This window comes from Monodelphis domestica, chromosome 4, assembly GCF_027887165.1.
Source record: "Monodelphis domestica isolate mMonDom1 chromosome 4, mMonDom1.pri, whole genome shotgun sequence".
Taxonomy (NCBI): domain Eukaryota; kingdom Metazoa; phylum Chordata; class Mammalia; order Didelphimorphia; family Didelphidae; genus Monodelphis; species Monodelphis domestica.
Window position 1 is genome coordinate 37,433,087 of NC_077230.1, and position 27,478 is coordinate 37,460,564.

A 27,478-nucleotide genomic window follows, 5' to 3' on the forward strand; every position below is an offset into this window, starting at 1 on the left:
TGTGGTAGGAATTCCACCAAGGGGTTCATGTTTAATAATGTAGTCTTATGGGTTAGGCCTGTTGAAACCTCAGCCTCATCCTGGTGAAAATATATAATCAGGGTCAAGAGATGATGAGAGATGATGATGATCCAAATATGTCCTTAGATTTATCAGATTCCTGTAGATCTTCAGAAGTGTTGTAAGGACATGGAGGAGATGTAGAAGCAAATTCACCAGAATTGTCTAGGTATGGTGAAAGATCTTTGTCTTTGGCTGGAAGTCCAGGACCTAGTGATGTCATAGCTTTTGTTCCAGTTTGGAGTTGAGGATTTGATGATGGTATAACCATGACTTTTTCTTGTGAGGAGAGTGGTGATGTGGTTTTAACCCACTGGTAAGGACACAGTGAACATGGAGTTGTGACCTTGGCATATAGATTGGCTTGTAATGAAGGTGCAGTCTTGGATTTGGAGAAGAGATGAGAATGTGATGGAATCAAATCTGAATGCTGGCCCCATGGGTTCATATCTGAAGCTGTCATAGCTGTAGCCCTGTACCAATGGTCAAGACTTGGCAATGATGTTACCATAGCCCTGTACCAGTGATTCAGATGATGTGTTTTCCTGAAACAGGGTTTATGACTCAGCAAATTCTCAGTCTCATGACTCTGGCATGTTAATGGTTTGACCATGTCCCTGTCCTGGAACCAGGGATGAAGAGGGTCCTCAAACCAATGGTCAGTAATTGGTTTTGGTGTGGGATATGGATTGAATTGGTAGTGTGAAACCATGGCATCCTGGTCATATTCCAAAGGATTTTCTGCCACCGAGTCAGGTTGCAATAGAGTCTGAATCTTTTGGTCAGGTCTGAGTGGAGGTGTTACATCTTGTTTTAAGGATGGCGATGACACAGAAATTTCTTTAGTCTTGTACTCATAGTATATTGAAGGCAAAACTGTGGCCATATAGTGGTGTTTATAGGGCGTGGATGGCTTAGTCATCTTCACTTGTCAAGAAAAGGTCACAGCAGAGACACTTTTTGGTTTTCAGAGTCAGGCAGCTGCCCAGTTGTTTCCCTGTATTTCTGGGACTGGGGGTATACATGTGATTCTTTTATGTGAAAGGAGTAATGACTTACTTTTTACCTGATTAGAGTGGGGTATCTGCATGGCTTTGGACCAGTAATCTTCTTCCCACGATGATAAAATCCAGTGATGGAAAATTATAAACTTGACTGGACCTTTGGGTGAAGGTCTTTTGTAGGGAACTGGACCTCAACTGTTGATGAAAAAACTATATGAGTGATGCTAAAGAACCACATTATACATATAGCAGATATGGAATACATGAGAGAGTATAACAGAGATCTGATAGAGTGTCTTGTATTTGGGTAATAATTTAAAGTTATTAAAACACTTTCACAAACATTACCTCATGTTATCCAGATGATGAACTATGAGGTACGATGACTATTTGAAAGGTGAAACAATTTAGAAACAGAGAAATGAATCCATAAATAATTAGTTGTGAAGGCAATGATTTAGGAGAGCTAATATTCAAGGAGGTCAACTTGTCTAAGACCATGGTGAAAAAATAGCATTAAAAGCCAAATCTTTCAACTTCTAGAACAGAGATTTTATATAATACAATTCTGATACTGAGGATCTTACAAGACTGAGGATCATATGGGTATTCTGGTAATCTTTTTAAAAGGAAAATACATTATGGCATTCTTAAGGAGAGCAAGAGCAGGGAATGATATAATGTGAGACTCATTTAAGATGGTCGAAAATTAGGGCTCTCACCTTTTGGAAAAAGTCTCTGTTTTCTCCACATTCACTTCTTGAAAGGTATTCCTTTGGAAAAATAACATGTTAGCAAACTTCAGTTATTATTACTTCATAAGTGGTAATTAAATAACCAAATGTTCTTGTATGATAGCTTTGTTTAGCCTAAGATATTTCCTTTTAAACTCATCTATGTTGTCAATATCCCTTTCATTTTGACCAGCTTCTCACAAGTAGAAAAAAAAAGAGGGAACTTAATCATTGGCCACTTCTATACCTGTCTCTTTTGCTCTTTACTTATTTATAGTCTACTCTATAATGCATAAATGATAGACTCATTTACAGGGAGTACCATTGTGATTAAGAAAAGAATAATTCTATCCTCCCTACCAGGATTTTAGGAGGAACTGAAAACAAGTTAAATGAATGAAGCTCTATAGGAGAAATGTAAAATATCAGGCTACTAATTCAGGTGGTACTTTCTTGGGTCCACTAGTGTCTTTTCTTTTTCTCCCATCATCAATTAATTGAGACAAACTCTAACTTCTTTTATTGGTTTTCCAAAATCAATACAACTCAGGATAACCCTAGGCCCTACATACACATTTTATTCTTAATTTCAGAACAATACAATAAATTTTGAAAATTTTTTTGTGGAGAATTGTGTGGTACACACCTTCCTTCTGTTTTGGAATCAATACTGTGTATTGGCTTCAAGGCAGAAGAGTGGTAAGGGCTAGACAATGGCGGTTAAGTGACTTGCCCAGGGTCACACAGCTGGAAAGTGTTTGAGGCCAGATTTGAACCTAGGACCTCCCGTCTCTAGGCCTGGCTCTCAATCCACTGAGCTATCCAGCGCCCCCCCCCCCATAGTACTTTGAAAGCACTGAAAATTTCAAGGTACCCACTGCACTATAAAAGCAGTTGGAAAAATAAATACAAAAATAGAACCTGATCATAAAAATCTAATATGGTGACAGGGAAATTCAAGACACAAATCCAGAAGAAGACAGTGACTTGATAAGATCTTCAAGCAATGCCTCAAAGAAAATTACAAATTGGACACAAGTTCTAAAAAATTTCTAGAATAGCTAAAGAAAGTTTAAAAGAGAGCAAATAGGTGATTAAAAAAAAGAGCATTAGAGGGAAATTTTTGAAACAAAATTAAGAAAATGTAAGAAGATAATGAAAAGAGAATTGAAAGCATGGTAGAAGAGGCACAACTATACTAAAGAAAATAATTCTTTAAAGAATCAAAACTGGCCAAATGACAAAAGAGGTAAAAAGCTAATTGAGGAAAATACTTGAAAGATAGTGTTGGGTAAGTGGAAACTAACGATTCCATGACACATAAAAAACCTCAATAAATCAAAGTCAAAAGAGTGGAAAAAATAGAAGAAAATATGAAATTTTTCATAGGAAAAAGATAACTGAACCGAAAAAAAAACCAAAGAGAGATAATTTAAGAATTACTGAACTACCTGAAAGCTATGATAAAAAAAAAAGAACTCAGGCATCATATTTCAAGAAATTATAAATTATAAAAGAAAATGGCTTAGATACCTTAGAACCAGTAGACAAATTGGAAACTACAGGAATTCACCAATCATATCCTGAAAGACATATCAAAATGAAAACTCCCAGAAATAGAACCAAAAATCTAAAGCTTATAGGTTAAAGAGAGAATACTGAAAACAATCAGAAAGAAAGTATTCAAACATCACGAAGCCACAATACAGATCACACAAGATTAAGCAGCTTCTATTATAAAGGCAAGGGCTTAGAATGATATTCTGCAAGGCAAAGGAGCTAGGATTACAACAAAGAATAACCTGCCCCCAAAAAACAGGATAAACGTATTTATCCTGTTTAACAGGATATTTAATGAAATTGAGAATTTTCAAGCATTCCTGATTTAAAGAACAGAATTGAATAGGAAATTTGACATTAAAACATAAGACTCAAGAGAAGCATAAAAATTAAAAGAAACATTAGTGGCAAGTAATAAAGGACAAAATTAGAGCAGTTAGGAGTGAGTATACGTAGATAGAGGACAAAGGTTGACTCTATTAGGCTGAGATGATACCAAAAGAAGAATGGAAGAGTGCTTAAGAAGGATTTCCTGTGAGAAAAGAGAAGGTGGAGGAAGAATTTGAAAAGTTATCTCATTTAAAAGGTACACACTAGAAAGAGTCTTTAAAATGGAAGGAAAAATAGGATTGGGGAATGGTCAATGCTTAAATCTCACTCTTATCGGAACAGGTTCAAGGAATAATATATATGTACACATCATGATGTAAAAATTCTATAATGGGATTCTATAGTAGGAGGGGAGAAGCCTAACAAAAAGGAAGAAGGATGCTAAGAGGGAGAGCAGATTAAGGGAGTCAGTGTTCAAGAACCAAATAAGATTTTTCAGGAACAGACAATAAAAAAAAAGAATTAGAGAATAGGATAGCGGGAAAAATATAACAATCATATCTGTGAATGTGAATGGCCTCACACATAAAACAGAAGAGAATAGCAGAATAGATAAAAAGCAGGATTTGGCAGTATGCTGTTAATAAGAATAAACTTGAAACAGAAAGACAAACAGTTAAATGAAGGACTCAAGCAGGTTAGGGCAGAATGTATTATACTGCTGCTAAAGTAAAAAAGGTAAATGCAATAGTTATAATCACAGATAAAGCAATTTGATTTAAAGAAGAATGAATGAATCTGAAAAGGAGGAAGGCAGGAAGGGAGATGAAAGAAAGAAAGAAAGAAAGAAAGAAAGAAAGAAAGAAAGAAAGAAGAAAGAAAGAAAGAAAGAAAGAAAGAGAAAAAGAAAGAAAGAAAGGGAAAGAAAGAAAGAAAAAAAGGAAGAAAGAAAGAAAAAAAGAAAGAAAGAGAAAGAAATTAGGATAAAAAATGAAACAGATGAATACTCCAACAATGAAGAAGAAATTAAAGCAATTATTAGAAGTATTTTGCCTAGGTAGATGCCAATAAAAATGACAATCTTAATGAATGGATGAATATTTAGAAAACAACATGAACTGCCTAGATTAACAGAAGAAGACCAGAAGGATTTAAAAGCATTTACAGAACTCTTTTTTTTTAAATTTGCTTTGTTTTATTAGAAAAAAATACTTAGGCAAGGGCTACAATCATCTGTCAATTATGAATGACTTACAAGGATATGAAGCAATAAAATAAAAATACAGATACAAATTATATATACCCGATTATTGGCAATTTCATAACAAATTTAAGATAACAATGGAGATTGCAGGTTACTTTATAGGTATAGAATAAAGCAGTAGATGAAGTGCTCCAGCAAAAGAACAGAAACCAAAAGAAAAATGCAAAAGAAATGTCATATTGCTACAGAGCATATGTATAATATTCTTATTAAACAACCTTTCCAGAATGTCTTATATTAGTAGTGCTGTAATTGTACTTCATTTAATTTCATGACTCATTATTTCTAGAGCTTTTTAACCCACTGGAACCAAGAAGGCCTCTCATTTTTTATTTAAAAAAATTTTTTTTAAATTAGGTAAATGCAAAATGCACTATGTACCATGAAAATTCTCATCTTGGAGCCAAATGGTTAATAAATTTGTCTCTTATTTTTAAAAATTTAATGTAAAAATTGCTGGTTTTTATATTTATTATAGTAAAGTGAAAACTTCTCCTCAATTAGGAGGATTCTGTGCAGTCTAACTGCATATTACCACATACTTTACCATCAATAGTAAGAAAATAATTGATTTCATGGTCACTGTCAGAAATGAGTGCCATAATTCTATTATGGTTACTGTTCATCGCTCAAAGACTTTTGGAAGGATGTTCAATATATTTCATTCTTACAACAGATACTAACAATAGTACATAGTCCCTTTAAGTCACCAAAAGACATTTATTGTTAAGGAAGGTGATTTATTAACAATTCTTCTGGCAGCACTAGTGAATTACAATATCCTTCAATATTATTTCTACCATAATATATACATTTAACTTTCATGCCTCTAGAAAAACATCTACAGTACATTTCATAATATAAAAATATGTTACAAATCTGCTAAATTATTTACAAGCAATGTTCTATTATCTCTATGCAACTTTTTTTTTTAAACCCTTACCTTCCATCTTGGAGTCAATACTGTGTATTGGCTCCAAGTCAGAAGAGTGGTAAAGGCTAGGCAATGGGGGTCAAGTGACTTGCCCAGGGTCACACATCTGGGAAGTGTCTGAGGCCAGATTTGAACCCAGGACCTCCCATCTCTAGGCCTGGCTCTCAATCCACTGAGCTACCCAGCTGCCCCCTTATGCAACATTTTTTGTCTCCATACAAGACTAACAAGTTACACAATTTTCTATTTCTTTAAGTTAAAAAAATCAATATGGCTTCTTGCTTATAAATGAGCAAGAAAGTGATTTTATTTCTTTCCCAAACCAACTTTAGTGTAGAAAGAATTAAATTTCTGTAAACCTTAAAATTCCTTAGACTTATAAATGTTGGAAATTTCACCATTGGGATGTTTCATACTTGGAAAATTTCTTACTGATAGTCTATTGGAATGTGAACCCCATTGGCATGGGAGGATCCTCCTCCTCCCTTCTTAAGATTACTTTAGGACAGAAACCTTTTGCTGAACAATGGAAAGGACTTTGACCTATGCTTAAGCATAGAACAGGAATTTCTTTGAGTCATGATTGATTTTAGAATTGATACAATGGAGATACTTGGAATCAATCTCCACCCTACTCAGTCCTAACAGGATTGAGGAAGGGCTGCAGCATAGATCAAAATTTAATTATTCCAATCTCTACCCTACTCAGGTTAACAGGATTTAGGAAGGGCTGTAGCAAAGGATCAAAGATTTAATTATTTGAAAATATGACCTTCAACAGACATGTGCAAAGCCAGAGACCTCTGGGCGGTCCTGGGTTAAGCTAGAGCCTCCATTGGCACAGGGAAATTGATGGACAGTGATTGGTAGATGTGAGAACTGAGGGGAGGCAACTTGGATGGTGTCCTTAAAGAGAGAGGGGACTGAAGACTCAGGGGGGTGGTTGAGGAGTTTGTCTGAGTGGTTGGAGTGTGCTCTGAGAAGCTTGCTCTGAAGGAAGCTGAAGGTGGGGGCCTCTGAGACTGTTTCTCCATTTTGGTCACCTGAGTAATAGGGACTGATCTCTTTTCTTTGCCCCAGCTATCTAAGGGCTTGGGCCTTTTGGCTCAGCCTAAACAGAGAGGGAACTTAAGCCCTATTCCCTTCTCTCCCCTTTCTCTCTCTCTCTCTCTAATTCCTTTCTTCCTCCTGTTTGTAATTAAACTCCATAAAAGGTTGACTGCTGACTTGAGTTTTCATTTAGGAATTACATAGCTGAATTCCTTGGCGACCTTAAATTAATATATATCAGTCTTTTAAGGTGATTTCCTTGTCACATTTCCCGATAAGTAACAAAAAAGAATACAATTTCTCACATCAAAAGAAAAATCAATTGCTTTTCCCATGGGGGAAATATGGTCTTAAAATTAAATCAACAAAGAGTATTCAAAATTTTTGAAAAGAGGCTTTTCAAAAACTGTTAACAGAGCGGAGTCAAGATGGCAGCCTAGGAAGCAGAAGTTCAGACCTCTGAATACCCTTCCTTACTGATCACAAACTGAATGCTCCTAGGGAACTGAAAATCAAACCTAACAACAAGACAGAGCTTAGGAACCCTCCTGACAGACTCAACTCAAAAGGTACGCCACCCCAAAATCTGGAATCCAAGAATATTCAGGTTTAAGAGGAAGGCAGGAGGAAGGTCCTAGGACTCATCCCCACACTCCCTCAGAGAGCCGAGACTCCAGTTGCAGCAAGGAACCTCAGGGTGGGCAAAGGTGCTGGTCTGGGTGGTGTACCTTGTGGGCAGGACAGTGCCAAGCTCAGAGCGCCAAGCACAGACAGCAGGGAAGGAGCTGGAGAGGGAGCTGGAAGCCTGGTCAGAGCCATGGAGATCTTCCATACTTCTCCAGCCTTCCAGAAGACCTCAGAGCACACCTAGCCCAACCCAGCTGAACTTAATCCCATCAGAAGTCTTCAGAACTCAGGGAAGCCTAGGCTATAACACTGACTGCTGGACTTTAATCCAATCAAAAGCCTCCAGAGGACAGGGAAGGGCAAACTCCAACACTCCTCCCCCAGAGACTGCACTGAGAGAACTGACAAAGCTCCAAGAGGGGAGACTGACAGAAAGCCCAAAAACCAAAAAAATGAGAGCAACAAGAGCACAGACAAATATGGGAAGCAAAGAAGGGATAAATATGAGCAAACAACAGAAAAAGAAGAAAGAAATTACAATTGACAGCTTCTGCACAGGTAATGAGCAAAGAGCGAATGAAACAGAGGGGGAGGACCCAGCAAAGGAAAAATCAGAAACCCCAGCGAATTGGACACAGGCTTTGGAAGAACTCAGAATGCAATTCAAAACACAATTAAGAGAGGCTGAAGAAAATTGGGAAAAGAATTTAAAATCTAAGATAAGTCATCTGGAAACAGAAAATAGTGTTTTGAAAGCCAAAATCAACCAGCTTGAAAATGAGGCAAAGGAGATGAAAGATGAGGCAAAGGAGATGTGAGATGAGGCAAAGAGAATGAAAGATGACCTCCAAAGAAAATCAGACCAGAAGGAGAAGGATGACCAAAAAGCCAGGGATAGAATCCAGTCTTTAAGAACCAGAATACATCAACTAAAATCGAGTGACCTCACAAGGTAGCAGGACACTATAAAACAAAACCAAAAGAATGAAAAAATTGAGGAAAATATGAAACATCACATTCACAAAATAGAGGATTTAGAAAATCTTTCAAGGAGAATCAATTTAAGAATCATTGGTCTACCAGAAGACCATGACAAACAAAAAAGCCTGGATATAACACTACAGGAAATTATTCAGAAAACTGCCCTGATATTCTCGAACAAGAGGGAAAAGTAGAGATTGAAAAAAATCCACAGATCACCTCCTGTATTTAATCCCCAGCTAACAACACCCAGAAATGTTATAGCCAAACTCAAGAACTATCAGACCAAAGAAAAGATATTATAAGCTGCCAAGAAAAAGTCATTCCAATACAATGGAATCACAGTGAGGATAATGCAGGATCTGGCTGCATCCACACTGAAGGACAGAAAGGCATAGAATATGATATTCTGGAAAGCAAGGAAACTAGGTCTACAACCAAAAATCAACTACCCAGCAAAACTGACTGTATTCTTACAGAGGAAAGTATGGTCATTCACAAAAATAGATGAATTCCAAGAAATTGTAAAGAAAAGACCAGACCTGAACAGAAAATTTGATGCCCAAGCACAAAACTCAAGAGAATCATCAAAAGGTAATTAAAAAAAGAGGGGGGAAAAGAAAAACAAAAGAAACAAACTCCCCCATTCCCTTTTTTTAGAGACTCAATAAGTTAAAATTATTATGTATCCCTATAAGAAAAGAGGTCATTGGTAACTCTTAAAAACTGTTATTATCACCTGGGCAGCTAGAAGAATTACACTTAGAGGGAACAGTGACAAACTGTATAGGATGAAAGGACAAGACATAAATAGGTATATAGATATATGTATGCATAAATATATATACATGTATATATACATGTATATATATACACAACTATAGCTAAAAAAGAAGTTAATTCTAAAAGAAATGGGAAAAGAAACAAATGGGAGTAAATTTATATATCACAAAACAGCTCATAGCAGGGTGGAGAACATCAATACACTGGAAGTCTAAAGAAGTTGGAGATAGGAAATACTCAACTCTTATATGCATTGAAATTGACCCAAAGAACAATTCAATCCATTGAGGCAGAGAATAGATTTGTGCCCTATAGGGGAGTAGAAGGGTAAAAAATGGACTGGTGGTGAGAGAAGAAGTATAAAGGAGGGAGAAGGTGGGGGGTACTTTAATAAAGACTACAGGGAAAATAATGGGGGAAACAAGAAGGGAGGGGTGTCAAAAGGGAAGTAAAATAAGGGTGGGAACTAGGGGGACTGATTAAAAACAAACATTGGTGTAGAAGGAAATAGTGAAAGAAGAAAAGGCAGGACGAGAAGTAGAAATCAAAATATTGGGAAATACACAGCTAGTAATCATACTCTGAATGTGAATGGAATGAACTCACCCATAAAACTCAAACGAATAGCAGAGTGGATTAGAATCCAAAACCTTACCATATGCTGTCTGCAAGAAACACACATGAGGAAGATAGATATGCATAGGGTGAAAGTAAGGGTGAAAGATGGAGTCAAATCTATTGGGCATCAACAGATAAAAAGAAGGCAGGAGCCACAATCATGATATCTGACAAAGCCAAAGTAAAAATAAAAGTGGTTAAAAGAGATAGGGAAGGTAATTACATCCTGATAAAAGGCAGTATAGACAATGAGAAATATCAGTACTCAACTTGTATGCACCAACTGGCATAGCATCCAAATTTCTAACAGAGAAACTAGTGGAGTTCAAGGACCAAATGGATAGAAAAACTATTCTAGTGGGAGACCTGAACCTTCCTCTATCCAAACTAGATAAATCAAACCAAAAAATAAAAAAGAAAGAGGTAAGAGAAGTGAATGAAATCTTAGAAAAATTAGAGTTAGTAGACATGTGGAGAAAAATAAATAGAGACAGCAGCACATGGTACATTCACAAAAATTGACCATGTATTAGGGCATAAAAACATTGCAAACAAGTGCAAAAGAGCAGAAATAATAAATGCAACCTTCTCAGATGACAATGCAATGAAAATAATAATTATTAATGGTACATGGAGAAGTAAATAAAAAATAAATTGGAAATTAAACAATATGATTCTCCAAATCCAGTTAAAGAACAAATCATGGAAACAATAACTTCATTGAAGAAAATGACAATGGTGAGACATCCTTTCAAAACCTATGGGATGCAGCCAAAGCAGTACTCAGGGGGAAATTTATATCCTTGAGTTCATATATTAACAAATTAAGGAGGGCAGAGGTCAATGAACTGGGCATGCAAATTAAAAAACTAGAAAGAGAACAAATTAAAAATCCTCAGATGAAGACTAAATTAGAGATCCTAAAATACAAAAGAGAAATTAATAAAACTGAAAGTCAAAGAACTGTTGATTTAATAAATAAGACTAGAAGCTGGTACTTTGAAAAAAACAAATAAAATAGACAAAGTACTGGTCAGTCTAATTAAAAAAAGGAAAGAATAAAACCAAATTGACAGTATCCAAGATGAAAAGGGAGACCTCACCTCTAATGAATAGGAAATTAAGGCAATCATTAGAAACTATTATACCCAATCACATGGCAACAAATATAGCAATATAGGTGATATGGATGAATAGTTACAAAAATATAAACTGCCTAGACTAACAAAGGAAAAAATAAATTACCTAAACAACCCCATATCAGAAAATGAAATTGAACTAGTTATCAAAAAAAATTCCTAAGAAAAAATCCCCAGGTCCAGATGGATTCACAAATGAATTCTATCAAGCATTCAAAGAACAAATCCCAATATTATACAAACTATTTGACAGAATAAGCAAAGATGGAGTTCTACCAAATTCATTTTACAACACAAACATGGTACTGATCCCAAAGCCAGGCAGGTCAAAAACAGAGAAAGAAAAATATAGGCCAATCTCCCTAATGAATATAGATGCAAAAATCTTAAATCAGATACTAGCAAAAAGACTCCAGCAAGTCATCACAAGGGTTAACCATTATGACCAGTTATGATTCATACCAGGAATGCAAGGATGGTTCAATATTAGGAAAACCATCCACATAATTTACCATATTAATAAGCAAACTGACAATAATCACATGATTATCTCAATAAATGCAGAAAAAGCCTTTGATAAAATACAACACCCATTCCTACTGAAAACACTAGAAAGTTTATGAATAGAAGGGTCTTTCCAGAAAATAATAAACAGTATATATCTAAAACCATCAGCAAACATCATCTGCAATGGGGATAAACTAGAAGCCTTCCCAATAAGATCAGGAGTCAAACAAGGATGCCCATTATCACCTCTATTATTTAATATTGTACTAGAAACACTAGCAGTAGCAATTAGAGAAGAAAAAGAAATTAAAGGTATTAAAATTGGCAATGAGGAGACTAAGCTATCACTCTTTGCAGATGACGTGATGGTCTACTTAAAGAATCCTAGAGATTCAACCAAAAAGCTAATCGAAATAATCAACAACTTTAGCAAAATTGCAGGATACAAAATAAACCCACATAAGTCATCAGCATTTCTATATATCTCCAACCCTGTGCAGCAGCAAGAATTAGAAAGAGAAATTCCATTTAAAATCACCCTACACAATATAAAATACTTAGGAATCTCTCTGCCGAGACAAACACAGATACTATATGAACACAACTACAAAACACTCTCCACAGAATTTAAACTAGATCTAAACAGTTGGAAAAACATTGATTACTCATGGGTGGGATGAGCTAACTAACATAATGAAAATGACAATCCTACCCAAATTAATTTACTTATTTAGAGCCATACCCATTGAACTACCTAAAATTTTTTTACTGAATTAGAAAAAAACATAACAAAGTTCATTTGGAAGAACAAAAGATCAAGGATATCCAGGGAAATTATGAGAAAAAAATGCAAAGGAGGAGGACTTGCAGTCCCAGATCTCAAACTATACTATAAAGCAGTAGTTATCAAAGTAATTTGGTACCTTACACCATGATAAACTCAGAATGCATGAATGACCTGAATATAAAGAAGGAAAGTATAAACAAATTAGGCGAATATAGAATAGTATATTTGTCAGATATTTGGGAAAGGAAAGACTTTAAAACCAAGCAAGAGCTAGAAATAATCACAAAATGTAAAATCAATAATTTTGATTACATCAAATTAAAAAGTTTTTGTACAAACTAAAGTAATACAACCAAAATTAGAAGGGAAGCAACAAATTGGGAAACAATCTTCATTACAAAAACCTCTGACAAAGGTCTAATTACTCAAATTTATAAAGAGTTAAACCAGTTGTACAAAAAAAAATCAAGCCATTCTCCAATTGATAAATGGGCAAGGGACATGAATATGCAATTTTCAGTTGAAGAAATCAAAACTATTAATAAGCACATGAAAAAATTCTCTAAATCTCTAATAATCAGAGAAATGCTAATCAAAACAACTCTGAAGTATCACCTCACACCTAGCATATTGGCTAACATGACAGTAAAGGAAAGTAATGAATGCTGGAGGGGATGTGGCAAAGTTGGGACACTAATGCATTGTTGGTGGAGTTGTGCTCCATTATTGGCAATGCAATGACCCCGAACTACCCAAAAAGCCACTATCCACATCCAGAGGAAGAACTGTGGGAGTAAAAACACCAAAGAAAAACAACTGTTTGAATACATGGGGCAAAAGGATATGACTGGGGATGTAGACTCTAAATGAACATCCTAGTGCAAACAACAACATGGAAATAGGTTCTGATCAAGGACACAAGATCCCAATGAAATTGTGCATTGGCTGTGAGAAGGGTGGGTGGAAGGGAGGGAGGGAAAAATTTGATTATTGTAAGCAAATAATAATATTATAAATTGACTAAATAAACTAATTCAAATGGGAAAAAAACCGTTAAGAGGTCTACGGCCATACCACCCTGAACACATGTGATCTCCTCTGATCTCGGAAGATAAGCAGGGTTGGGCCTGGTTAGTACTTGGATGGGGGCAGCTGGGTAGCTCAGTGGATTGAGAGCTAGGCCTAGAGATGGGAGGTCCTGGGTTCAAATCTGGCCTCAGACACTTCCCAGTTGTGTGATCCTGGGCAAGTCACTTGATCCCCATTGCCTAGCCCTTACCACTCTTCTGCCTTGGAGCCAATACACAGTATTGATTCCAAGACGGAAGGTAAGAGTTTAAAAACAAACAAACAAACAAATTAACAGATTCATTTTATAATATTTAACATACTGTACACTCCATGAGAAAGCTCTAATTCTGAAAAGGGAGTCACCACACATACTGCAACACTCTTTTTAACAGTTAAAAATTTCAGCCCTAATACTATAGATGAAATTTTTTGGTTGATTGTAAATGACATTCACTGTTTGCTTAAAAACAAATTGAATACTTTTCTTATCAAAGTTCTGCAATAGAACACAAATGGCAACCCATCACATCTATTAATCATAATTGAAAATTAAATTTATCTCCTGATAATTTTCATTGTCTTAATATCTTGAGTTTTTAATCAATGAATACTATAGAGAAAAATGTATTCTTAAGAGTGCTTTTCAAATTTGTTAAGGGCACAAATTGTAATAATTTTTTTCAAATATAAACTAATGGAATCACTAAAGAAAAGCAGCTTAAAGCAGTATGCATGCAAAGCTTTTAAGAAGTTGTTCCACTAAGTTGCCAGAAGAGTGGTTGCTCAGTCTCCCACTGTACCATTCCATGAAAATGTGTATGTACAGTAATATATTAATACATTTCATGGAAGCATCTGCTTCATTCACAGAATGTTTACACTAAGCATAAATATTATCTAAGTAGTGGGGGAAGGAGAAAAAGGAAGGAGTTGACTCTAATGTGCAACTTTATTCCTAAACCCATTGTCAGTGACTAAGACTGTAGGTATCCCCCTTGTTTGCTTTATTTATATATGTATTATTATTTTTACCTCTTCAACCTCTTCTGTGGCATTTTCTGTATATGTTTGTGTCCAAAAGCAAGGCAGTGTCTTTGGGTAGCTTTGATAAATGAACTGCTTTTGTTTTTAATTGATGTCATTCACTTTCATTAACCCACAAATCAGGCAAAATATCTTATGGCATCCAATGAAGCAGCAGTTTAATCTTTCCAGAATATTCTTTTCTCTTGGCTATTACAGTACTATGAAAAACAACACTGTGTCCCTTTCCTAAACTTTCTATATGGGCTGAGAGGTTAAAGCATATGGCTGGATGTTGTATTGCATCCAGTGTCTGTGCATCAAAGAAGTCATGGGGTCCTGGTACCGAGTGTCGTCTTTTGTTCTTTAACTTCCTCCTCTTATTCATTCCAGCTTTAGAAGGAGATTCCTCTTTGGCCTTAGGCTGGCTGGCAACTTTTGAAGAATTTTGCTGACTAAAATGTGTAGGTACATGACGAGCTAGCCCTCCCTGAGATGCAAAGCTGGCTTTGCAACCACCACCAACACACTTGAAAAGTTCGTCTCCACTGTGTGTCAGCATATGTCTTTGTAACCAACTTTGACTGGTTGAAGGAGTGTTATATACTTGACAACCCTTCCATAGGCAAACAAATACCGCTCTTCACTGACCATCTATATGTATGCAATGAATGTGATCTGCCAGATCTGGACTAGAGTTGAAGCAAGTCTGGCACTGATCCCAACAACAGTTATAGGCAATGTTTTTGATTGAAGAAGTAGTGCTTCCTTGTCTGTTCATCATTGCAGGAGTTGAACGTCCACTGGAAATTGTGCTGTCTATATCCATTATAGCACTGCTTGTGCTGTCTACCTGCTCCTCTTTCTTCTTTTCCTAATCTCCATCCAGTTTGCTATCAGACATTTTCACCTAGAGAGGATAATGATCTCTCAAAAACTCAATTCTAATTCCCATTTACAGGACTCTTAATTATAATACTTTTTATAAATGGTTTTTAAAAATGAGGAAAGGAGGACCTCTAAATTCCTTCTATGACAAATATGTTTTTTGCTGCCTGAGCAAAGGAGATGCAAAACAGATAAAAGTATAGACCAATTTTCCTAATTGTATCAATACAGAATTTTAAAATATATTTATTATATATTTATTTATAGTAAGTATATATTTATTTATAGTAATTATAGTAAGAAGATTATAAAAATCCTAAAGATACTATACTATGTACAGACTATATTTATACCAGGAATGAAGGTCTGGCTTAGTATTAGAAAAAACTATAAGCATAATTGATCATATTAATAATAAAAGCAACAAAAATCTAGATTATATCAATAGATGCAGATCTGACAAAATAGAAACCCATTCTTATTATAGGCACTAGAAATTATATGTAGCTTTTCTTAAAATAATAAGTAGTTTTCTATCTAAAACCAAGAGCAAGTACTCTTTGTAAAGGAGACAAACTAGAAACCTTTCCAGTAAAATCAGGGATGAAGCAAAGATGTTTCTTATTTTTTCTATTGTAAAAAATAGACTCGAATACAGGACTACAATCCCCACAAGCCTTTGCTCCACTTCCCCAAAATGAATCTCATGGGAATTCTGAGGTGGGTCGAGATCGAGGAAGGATTTAAGCTGGTGGCAAAGGTTTTTGGGTTCTCTTTTGGACTTCCGTTTTGGAGCAGATGCATCTCTTCTGTGATGTGAGGTTATCTGGCCTAGGCCTATGGCCTAGGCACGTGTTTTTTCTTATTCTGTATTTTCTTTAATCTTTAACCTTTAATAAACCTCTAAAAAATATAATACTCCTTGCAGAGAGAAACTAATTTCAACCTGCCTCAATCTCCCCATATTCCTAAATTTTAATCTTTACACCATTGAATATTGTATTAGAAATGCTAGCTATGGCAATAAGGCAAGAAAAGAAAATTCAGAAATAAGAACAGGCAGTGAGGAAATAAAACTATCACCTTCCCCAAATAATATGATGTTATATTTACAGTATCCTAGAGAATCAACTAAAAAGGAGTCAAAATAACTTAAGCAAATTAAAGAAAATAAAATACATTCGCACAAATCACCAGCATTTCTGTTTATTATCAACAAAAAGGAGCAGGAAGACATGGAAAGAAAAAACCCTATTTAAAATAATTGCAAATATTATATAACACTTTGGTGTCTACCTACCAAGACACACACAGGAAGTATATGAATACAATAATAAACCAGTCTTCACAACTATAGAAAGATTAAATAACTGGAGAAATACTAATTACTTATGGGTAAGGTTGAGACAATATAAGAAAAATGGCAATGCTAACTAAATAAATTTTTTTAGTGTCATGGCAATTGAACTACCAAAGAATTACTTTATATAGGCAGAAAAAATAATAAAATTCATCTGGAGGAATAAAAGGATAAAATGATTAAGAGCATCAATGGAAATGTGTGAGTGAAAGAATGGAGTCTAGCAATACAAAATCTAGCAGGACAACAAAGTAGTAATCATAAAAACAGTTTGATACTGAATAAGAAATAGAGAGGTTCTTCAGTTTAACAGATTAAGTACATAATTTATGAAAGTAAATAAGCATAGTGTTTGATCAACCCAAAGGTTCCAGCTATTGGAGCAAGAAGTAAGTATTTAACCAAAACTACTGGGAAAACTGGAAAACAGTATGGCAGAGACAAGGTATAAACCAACATCTTACACTGTACATACCAATCTCAAAATGGGTACATGATTTTGACATAAAAGAGGACACTGTAAGCACCTTAAGGGAAAATGGAGATTTATTTCAGATGTATGAATAAGAGAAGAGTATGCCAAATAACAAATGGGCTTTTTAAAGCAAAACAGATAATTTTGATAACATAACATTAAAAAGTTTTTGCGTAAACAAAAACAGTGCAGCCAATATTAAAATAAAGGCAAGAAACTGGAAAAAAATCATACCGAATATCTGAGAAAGGTCTCATTCTTCAAATATATACAGAATGAAGCTAATTTTATAAGAATACAAGCAGTTTCCCAAATGATAGTCAAATAATACAAACAGTAAGTTTTCAAAAGAAATAATCAAAATTATCAATAATCATATGAAAATCCTCTAAATCACTAATAATTATAAAAATGTAAATTAATTCTGAGATGCCCTTTCATACCCATCATATTGGCTAAAAAATAGAAAATTAAATGACAAATATTGGAGGGGATGCAGAAAAATTGACAAAGTAATATACTGTTGATAGAGCTGTGAACTACTTAATCATTCTGGAGAACATTTTGGAATTATTCCAAAGAGATAATAAAACTGCATAGCCTTTGACCCAGAAATAGCACTACTAGGTTATATTCCATAGAGTTCAAAGAAAAAAGAAAATGACTGACATGTAAAAATATTTATAGCAATTGTCCCTGGAATGTGAGATAAGAGGAGGGATATAGACAAAAGTTTTCAGTAAAAGGTCTCGATTTTTTTCTGTAAAATTTGAAGGCCAAACTGAGAGAGTAAGGGTGTTGGGGAAGGCTTGAAGAGAACAGTTGCTATGAAAAATGGAATAGAGAATCAACTAGAGAGGAATGGAAAGATTCCTAAATTGTAGTGAATGCTTAATTGAGATTAGATAGCATTGATTTGTAGTGAATCCAGACAACACTATTTTGTGGCTTCCTCCACTTCCATGAGTAGAAAGTAGAATTGAGGAAGGAAATGATGTGAGGGGACCTTAGGATGGGATTTGGCATGGTGTGAACATCCACTGGACAAAGGACTAAAGAATAAGGGATTTGAGAGTAAAAGAGATTAGTCATGAACTAGTCCACCAATTTCCAGTTGACACTGGAAAGTGAGAGTATAGCCAAATTAGGGGTGACAATGGCCTGAGAAAATCTTGAAGGCATTAGGGGTAACAGCAAGTATACAAAATATAGAATTAGTTATTGTGACACATAAGGCAAGATGAAATAAAAAGATTATGATTGGAGAAAAGAATTTTAGATTTCTTGAACTAAAAGTGGAATACTTATGGGTGATAGCAAAACAAAATTTATGACCATTTCTGTGTGTATCTGAAAAAGTGAAGGAGTAGGCCACAAGAGTTGTGTAGATTAAAGAAATGAAGAGTCAGGATGCTTGAAGGAACACTGGCATTTATGTTGAAGATACCATGAGGACAGGATGTCAAACTTAGGCTCACAGTTATATTCAAGAGACTTTGAAGAAAGGATGACTTCTACATGGAAAGCACATTTTGTCCCTTAGGAACATGTATCTTCATCTTTGGGCTGCCATTTCCTTCCCTATTATGAATCCACTTCTTTATTCCTTCCTTCTCTGCTGTCCACCAATACCTGCCTCTGGGAAAGGATGCATCAATTAATTGCTATATTGTCCAGCTCACCATTACCGTATTGTCCAAGATCAAAATATGTTTCTCTGGCCACCCCTTCCCTTTGTTTGTTGCTTTCTTCTATTAGAATATAAGTTTCTGGGGGCAAGTTTGGATGTGAGAGGACCTTAGGATGGGGTTTGGCAAGGTGTGAACAGCCATTGGACAAAGAACCAGGGAACAAGGGATTTGTCAGTTTCTCCCAATATGACTGTGTCCTCGGGATGAAGGGAAAATTAGATTATAGGTATTCTTTTTTTTTTTAATTTTAAACATTATTTTATTTGGTCATTTCCAAACATTATTCACTGGAAACAAAGATCATTTTCTTTTCCTCCCCTCCCCCCCTCCCACCACCTTTCCCTCTCCCATAGCCGATGCACGATTCCACTGGTTATCACATGTGTTCTTGACTCAAACCCATTTCCCTGTTGTTGGTATTTGCATTAGTGTTCATTTAGAGTCTCTCCTCAGTCATATTCCCTCAATCCCTGTAGTCAAGCAGTTGTTTTTCATCGGTGTTTTTACTCCCACAGTTTATCCTCTGCTTGTGGATAGTATTTTTTAGATCCCTGCAGATTGTTCAGGGACATTGCATTGACACTAATGGAGAAGTCCATCACCTTTGATTGTACCACAGTGTATCAGTCTCTGTGTACAATGTTTTCCTGGTTCTGCTCCTTTCGCTCTGCATGACTTCCTGGAGGTTGTACCAGTCTCCATGGAATTCCTCTACTTTATTATTCCTTTTAGCACAATAGTATTCCATCACCAACATATACCACAATTTGTTCAGCCATTCCCCAATTGATGGGCATCCCCTTGTTTTCCAATTTTTGGCCACCACAAAGAGTGCAGCTATGAATATTCTTGTATAAGTCTTTTTCCTTATTATCTCTTTGGGGTACAAACCCAGCAGTGCTATAGCTGGATCAAAGAGCAGACAGTCTTTTATCACCTTTTGGGCATAGTTCCAAATTGCCCTCCAGAATGGCTGGATCAATTCACAACTCCACCAGCAATGAATTAGTGTCCCAACTTTGCCACATCCCCTCCAGCATTCATTACTTTCCATAGCTGTCATGTTAGCCAATCTGCTAGGTGTGAGGTGATACCTCAGAGTTGTTTTGATTTGCATCTCTCTGATTATAAGAGATGTAGAGCACTTTTTCATGTGCTTATTAATAGTTTTGATTTCTTTGGGTGAGAACTGCCTGATCATGTCCCTTGCCCATTTGTCAATTGGAGAATGGCTTGATTTTTTGTACAATTAATTTAATTCTTTGTAAATTTGAGTAATTAAACCTTTGTCAGAGGTTTTTATGAAGATTGTTTCCCAATTTGTTGCTACCCTTCTGATTTTGGTTACATTGGTTTTGTTTGTACAAAAACTTTTTAATTTGACGTATTCCAGATTATTTGTTTTGCATTTTGTAACTCTTTCTAATTCTTGCTTGGTTTTGAAGTCTTTCCCTTCCCAAAGGTCTGACATGTATACTATTCTGTGTTCGCCTAATTTTCTTATAGTTTCCTTCTTTATGTTCAAGTCATTCACCCATTTTGAATTTATCTTGGTGTAGGGTGTGAGGTGTTGATCTAAACCTAATCTTTCCCACACTATCCTCCAATTTTCTCAGCAGTTTTTATGAAATAGTGGATTTTTGTCCCAAAAGCTGGAATCTTTGGGTTTGTCATATACTGTCTTGCTGAGGTTGCTTGCCCCCAGTCTATTCCACTGATCCTCTTTCTTTCTCTTAGCCAGTATTAAATTGTTTTGATGACTGTTGCTTTATAATATAGTCTGAGATCTGGGACTGCAAGTCCCCCTTCCTTTGTATTTTTTTATTATTTCCCTGGATATCCTTGATCTTTTGTTCTTCCAAATGAACTTTGTTATGGTTTTTTCTAAATCAGTAAAAAAAAATTTTGGAAGTTCCATTGGTATGGCACTAAATAGATGAGTTTGGGTAGGATGGTCATTTTTATTATATTGGCTCGTCCTACCCATGAGCAGTTAATGTTCTTCCAATTGTTCAAATCTAGTTTTAGTTTTGTGGAAAGTGTTTTGTAGTTGTGTTTATATAGATTCTGTGTTTGTCTCGGGAGATAGATTCCTAAGTATTTTATTTTGTCTAAGGTAATTTTGAATGGGATTTCTCTTTCTAGTTCTTGCTGCTGAGCTGTGTTCGAATTATATAGAAATGCTGATGACTTATGTGGGTTTATTTTGTATCCTGCAACTTTGCTAAAGTTGTTGATTATTTCAATTAGCTTTTTGGTTGAATCTCTAGGATTCTTTAAGTAGACCATCATATCATCCGCAAAGAGCGATAATTTGGTCTCTTCCTTGCCTATTTTAATGCCTTCAATTTCTTTTTCTTCTCTGATTGCTACCACTAGTGTTTCTAACACAATGTCAAATAATAGAGGTGATAATGGGCATCCTTGTTTCACTCCTGATCTTAATGGGAATGGATTTAGTTTATCCCCATTGCAGATGATATTAGTTGATGGTTTTAGATATATACTGTTTATTATTTTTAGGAATGACCCTTCTATTCCTATGCTTTCTAGTGTTTTTAGTAGGAATGGGTGTTGTATTTTATCAAAGGCTTTTTCTGCATCTATTGAGATAATCATGTGGTTCTTGTTGGTTTGCTTGTTGATGTGGTCAATTATGTGGATGGTTTTCCTAATATTGAACCAGCCCTGCATCCCTGGTATAAATCCTACTTGATCATGGTGGATGACCCTTCTGATCACTTGCTGGAGTCTTTTTGCTAGTATCCTATTTAAGATTTTTGCATCTATATTCATTAGGGAGATTGGTCTATAATTGTCCATCTCTGTTTTTGCCCTGCCTGGCTTTGGAATTAGTACCATGTTTGTGTCATAAAAGGAGTTTGGTAGAACTCCCTCTTTGCTTATTATGTCAAATAGTTTGTATAGTATTGGAGTTAGCTGTTTTTTGAATGTTTGATAGAATTCACTGGTGAATCCATCAGGCCCTGGGGAATTTTTCTTAGGAAGTTCTTTGATGGCCTGTTGAATTTCTTTTTCTGATATGGGGTTATTTAAGAAATCTATTTCTTCTTCTGGTAGTCTAGGCAATTTGTATTTTTGTAAATATTCATCCATATCACCTAGGTTGGTATATTTATTGCCATATAGTTGGGCAAAGTAGTTTTTAATGATTGCCTTAATTTCCTCTTCATTGGAGGTGAGATCCCCCTTTTCATCCTTGATGCTGTTAATTTGCCTTTCTTCTTTCCTTTTTTTAATTAGATTAACCAGTACTTTGTCTATTTTGTATGTTTTTTCAAAGTACCAGCTTCTAGTCTTATTTATTAGCTCAATAGTTCTGTCACTTTCGATTTTATTAATTTCTCCCTTAATTTTTAGGATCTCTAGTTTGGTTTTCTTCTGGGGGTTTTTAATTTGTTCGTTCTCAAGTTTTTTAATTTGCATTTCCAATTCCTTGATCTCTGTCCTCCCTAATTTGTTAATATATGCACTCAGGGATATGAATTTTCCTCTAAGTACTGCCTTGGCTGCATCCCATAAGGTTTGAAAGGATGTCTCGCCGTTGTCATTTTCTTCAATGAAATTATTAGTTGTTTCTATGATTTCTTCTCTAACTATCCGATTTTGGAGTATCATATTATTTAATTTCCAATTAATTTTTGATTTGGCTCTCCATGTACCCTTACCGATCAATATTTTTATTGCCTTGTGATCTGAAAAGGCTGTATTTATTATTTCTACTTTTCTGCATTTGAGTGCCATGTTTCTGTGACCTAGTGTATAATCTATTTTTGTGAATGTGCCATGTGGTGCTGAAAAGAAGGTGTATTCCTTTTTGTCCCTATTTATTTTTCTCCATATGTCTATTAACTCTAATTTTTCTAAAATTTCATTCACCTCTTTTACCTCTTTCTTGTTTATTTTTTGGTTTGATTTATCTAAATTTGATAGTGGTTGGTTCAAGTCTCCCACTAATATGGCTTTACTGTCTATATCCTCCTTCAATTCTCCTAGTTTCTCTATTAAAATTTGGATGCTATACCATTTGGTGCATACATGTTGATTAGTGATATTTCCTCATTGTCTATACTCCCTTTTAACAGAATATATTTACCTTCCCTATCCCTTTTGATCAGGTTTATTTGTGCTTTGACTTTGTCAGATATCATGATTGCAACTCCTGTCTTCTTTTCTATCAGTTGAGGCCCAGAAGGTCTTACTCCAACCTCTAATTCTAACCTTGTGAGTGTCAGCCCACCTCATATGTGTTTCTTGAAGACAACAAATGGTAGGGTTTTGGGTTCTAATCCAATCTGGTATTTGTCTACATTTTATGGGTGAGTTCATCCCATTCACGTTCAAAGTTATGATTGTCATTTGTGGATTTGCTGGCATTTTGATACCTTCCCCTAGTTCTGACCTTTCTTATTTAGCTATCTCCTTTTGAACCAGTTATTTGCGTTAGGTCAGTCCCACTAGTCCCCTCCCTTGAGATGCTTCCCTTTCTAGCCCCTCCCTTTTTGTGCTCCCTTCCCCTCCCCCTCCCCTTTCCTCCCTTTTTATGCTCCCCTCCCCCCCTTAATTTTCCTTTCTTTTTTTGCCCTAATGGATAAGATAGAATTCAGGATCCCACTGGATCTAGATGTTCTTCCCTCTCAGATTTAATTTCACTGAGAGTAAGGTTTAAGTAATTCCACTTCACGCTCTCTTCCTCTCCTTCTCATATGAGAGTTCTTCCCCTCTCCTTCCCATGTGTATCTTTATATGGGAAAGATTGTTCTATTAAGTCCCCCCCCTATTTCTTGAAGTTAATCTTAGTATTATCGATGGTTCCCCCCCTCCCTTTTCCTTTCTTTGCCCCCACTTTCCCCAAATCTTCTTAATGCCCCAATCTTTCCCTATGCATGTTTCTTCTAACTACTCTTATGATGATACAATTTATGAGAGTTACACAAAACATTTTCCCCACATATTAATATATATAATTTGATGTAAATGTAGTCCTTATAGAAGAGAGTTTGACTTAAAGAAAAAGATAAGATTTATCTCCTTTTCCCTTTCTTTCATATTTACCTTTTCATGTTTCTCTTGCTTTCTGTGCTTGGATATCGAATTTTCCACTAAGTTTTGGTCTTTTCTTAGCAAATGCTTGGAACTCTTCTATTTTGTTGAATGCCCATACTTTCCCCTGAAAGTATATAGTCAGTTTTGCTGGGTAGTTGATTCTTGGTTGGAGACCCAGCTCTCTTGCCTTTCTAAATATCGTGTTCCATGCTTTGTGGTCTCTTAGTGTGTTAGCCATTAAGTCATGTGTGATCCTTATGGGAGCCCCCTTATATCTGAAACTCCTCTTCTTGGCTTCTTGTAGGATTTTCTCCTTTTCTTGGAAGCTCTTGAATTTGGCAATTATATTCCTAGGGGTTGACTTTTGGGGATTTAGTATAGAAGGTGTTCTATGAATCCTTTCTATTTCTATTTTGCCCCCTTGCTCCAGAACGTGAGGGCAATTTTCTTTTATAATCTCCTGTAGAATAATATCGAGTTTTTTGTTTATCTCTGGTTTTTCTGGGAGACCGATAATTCGGAGGTTTTGTCTTCTCCCTCTGTTTTCCAGATCAGTGACCTTTTCAGTGAGATATTTTATGTTTTCTTCTAATTCATTAATTTTTTGGGTTTGCTTTATTGATTCTTGCTGTTTTATGATCTCACTTTCTTCGAATTGTTTAATTCTGGTAGTTAGGGACTGGTTTTGCTTTTCAGCTTTGTCTGCCCTTCTATTGGATGCTTCGAGCTCTTTTTCCAATTGAGTAGTCTTATCTGTCAGACTGCTGATCTCTTTTTCCCATTTTTCTTTCCAGGTTTTCATCTTTTGGGTAAGCTCCAGTTTGAGATCTTCCAGAGCTTGTTGATAGTTTCCATTTTGGGAGGCATGTTCTGATTTTTTTTGGATTTCCTCCTCATTCTCTTCTTTTCCTTGGGTACTTCCACCATAAAAGTTTTCAATAGTCACCTTTTCCCCTTTCTTCCTGGAGGCTTGATTTTGGGCCATGTGAGCCATCCCTTTGGTGGTTTTATTCCCCTTTCCTTTTTGGTCTGGGGTCTGGGTGGTATGGGCGGGTTTTCTGTGAATTTAGGTTGCCTCAGACTAGTTCTTCCCAGTCTCCAAGGTTTCTTAGAGCGCTGGGCCCCTGATCACAGCCACACTGCCCAGGTGTTCAGCTCCGCCCATATAATCAGGGTGATCCACCCCTGGTGTTTAGCTCCACCCAGATGTTCAGCGCAACCACCCCAAGTACAGCTCTGTGGACCCCCGTGATCAGCGCCGGGTTTTCCCGTGAAACCGCCCTGAGATGTTGTTTCCTGGAAGTCCCCAGATCCCAAGGACCCTGGAGTGTCCCCCTAGACAGAGACGTTCCTCACTGTCTGTCCCAGTGAGCGCTCAGGTAGCTCACTCTGGTTTGGTGGGGGAGGTGGGGGGGAATGGTGGCTCAGTTCACATTTCTGTGCAAGCTTTTCCTCCTTCTTATTATAGTTTTGAAATGTTCAAACCCCACATACCTTCGCCTCTGTAGGGTACTGGGGAGTCCTGTTCCTCCAAATGTGATTTTTATGCTCCTTTGATGTAGTCTATTTCGTTTGGTGCCGGGGAGAGGAAGCGTGTGGCGTCTAGATTGCAGCCATGATTACCCGGAAGTCGATTATAGGTATTCTTTTACATTGTACCAACAATGCCTCCAGGAATCTATTGCCAACTGTTATGACACTACAGAGCTGCAATTGACCAAGCTGTGCAGAATAGACTTAGAAATTATCCTAATCCAGGGAATTTGCTGTTACATGGAAGAAAAAGTCTTTTCAGAATAGGATTGCTTTTTGGCGAGTATAGGATTTATACTGTCTTTACCCCCAAACTTCTAATCCTTATGAAGGGACCATTTGTGCCTCAACCACTAATAATCAGGTAAAGGAATTTATGGAGCTTACACATATGTTAGGTAGAAATAGAAATGTGTGTGTATGCAAGAAAATTTCTATAGTATCCATTTGTAAAATGATCATATAATAAATTTTAGAGGGTCATTAGATTTAAAAATATAAATAATTTTTCACTTTCTTATTTGTCCTTAGGTATTATAATTCCTTCTTTACAGAACTTTCAAATTTGCTGCTTAAATTTGCACCCCTCTTTTATTATTATCTTTTACTTACTAGATTTGTTTCAGTTCCCTCGTTAGATTGTAAGATATTTCTAGGGCAGGGATTGTGTCATGTTTGTAATTATATTTCTCCCACTTTCTAATCAATTTGCACTTATGATTTCTCAATAAATTTGTATAAAATCAATGATTAGTCACACTTTTTAAAACCCTGACTTTCCGTCTTATAATCAGTCGTTTTTGTTTGAAGGCAGAAGAGTGGTAAGCTTAGGCTAGGCAATGGGGATTAAGTGATTTTCCCAGGCCCATACAACTAGGAAGTATATGCGACCAGATTAAACCCAAGCCCTCCTGTCTCTGGGCCTGACTCTCAATCCATTCTGGGCCCGTTGTCATACTATTAATAATATATACTGAAACTAACATTTTGCTGACTAAAATATACAACATCAAGACTTTGCTACCAAAAATTTTGCATCATAAATTAATGATGGCTAAATGGGTGGAAAACAATATCACATTTGAGTCAGGAGATAAACTTCAGTTTACCTTTTAATTGGATCAAATTAACTTGTCAAGCCAAACTGAATCTTAGATTTTACCCTGTAGTTCTGTTATGAAGATTTTCATGTCTTACTCAAACATTGGAACCCAAACCAAAAGTCTTAATTTTAGCCATTGCCAAGTTGGCCCAACTTTTGATAGTTTGGTATGGAGGCTATGACCACATTTGTCTGTGAGCCCCCTTGAATGGCAGGCTCTGCTCTCTCCCCACATGTGGATTTAGACATATATACAAACATACACACATGCCATATAGACTGACTGGACTTGAGATGATTTGAATATCTCCAAGATTTGAATAGCCCTATTCAAAGCCCTGAGCCCAAAGGAGTTCAGAAGCTTGTTTACCAGAAAACGATTTGCCAAAGAGATTGTGAAGTCTATGTGCTCAGCAGTTAGAATCAGAATGAAATAGAACAACTCACCGAGGGCAGACATTAAGAAGCCAACAGTGTGAAATGTCATAGACATTAGATGCCCAGCCATCATACAACCATACTCTCAGAAAGACTGGCCAGCACAGGGGTCAGGGCCAGCAAGAAGAGGACAATGACATCACCAGAAGACATTTGTAGTGCCTCATAGTTGGAGGTGCTGGCTGCCATTACAACAAGCATCATTTGGCCATGTTTATTCTCCACTTTACTTAGCTTGGATTTCCCATTCCCTACCACTGAGCAAGATGATGAAATCTTTTCTTGAAGTCCTATCTACAATCTTCATATGACCAATTTTCCTGTCTCTTATAGACATGATTTTGGTGACTAAAAGCTATTATATAGACTTGTTAAAAAAAAAAAAAGAAGCCTTTGAGAGATAGGAACTTGAGAGACAACTAGCTCCTGCTTCCCTAACACAGCTTCCTACT

At 36.1% G+C, this 27,478-nt stretch overlaps 1 protein-coding gene across 2 annotated transcripts; it reads right to left on the reverse strand.

Annotated features, from left to right (window-relative positions):
- LOC103097598 (uncharacterized) lies at positions 1-27,144 on the reverse strand. 2 transcript variants are annotated; one of them, XR_008911071.1, is made up of 4 exons: positions 27,036-27,144; positions 18,674-18,833; positions 1,787-1,837; positions 1-1,259 (listed from the first exon to the last, which is right to left on the reverse strand). XR_008911071.1 is itself a non-coding variant. In XM_007493487.3 (3 exons), exon 3 carries the CDS (start codon positions 980-982, stop codon positions 104-106), a length of 879 nt encoding a protein of 292 aa, XP_007493549.1. In that variant the 5' UTR covers positions 983-1,259; positions 1,787-1,837; positions 27,036-27,140; the 3' UTR covers positions 1-103. The 2 variants fall into 2 exon arrangements, 1 of the variants encoding a protein (XP_007493549.1); XM_007493487.3 differs by lacking the exon at positions 18,674-18,833 and having other exon boundaries at positions 27,036-27,140.
- Between the last annotated feature and the right edge of the window lie 334 nt (positions 27,145-27,478).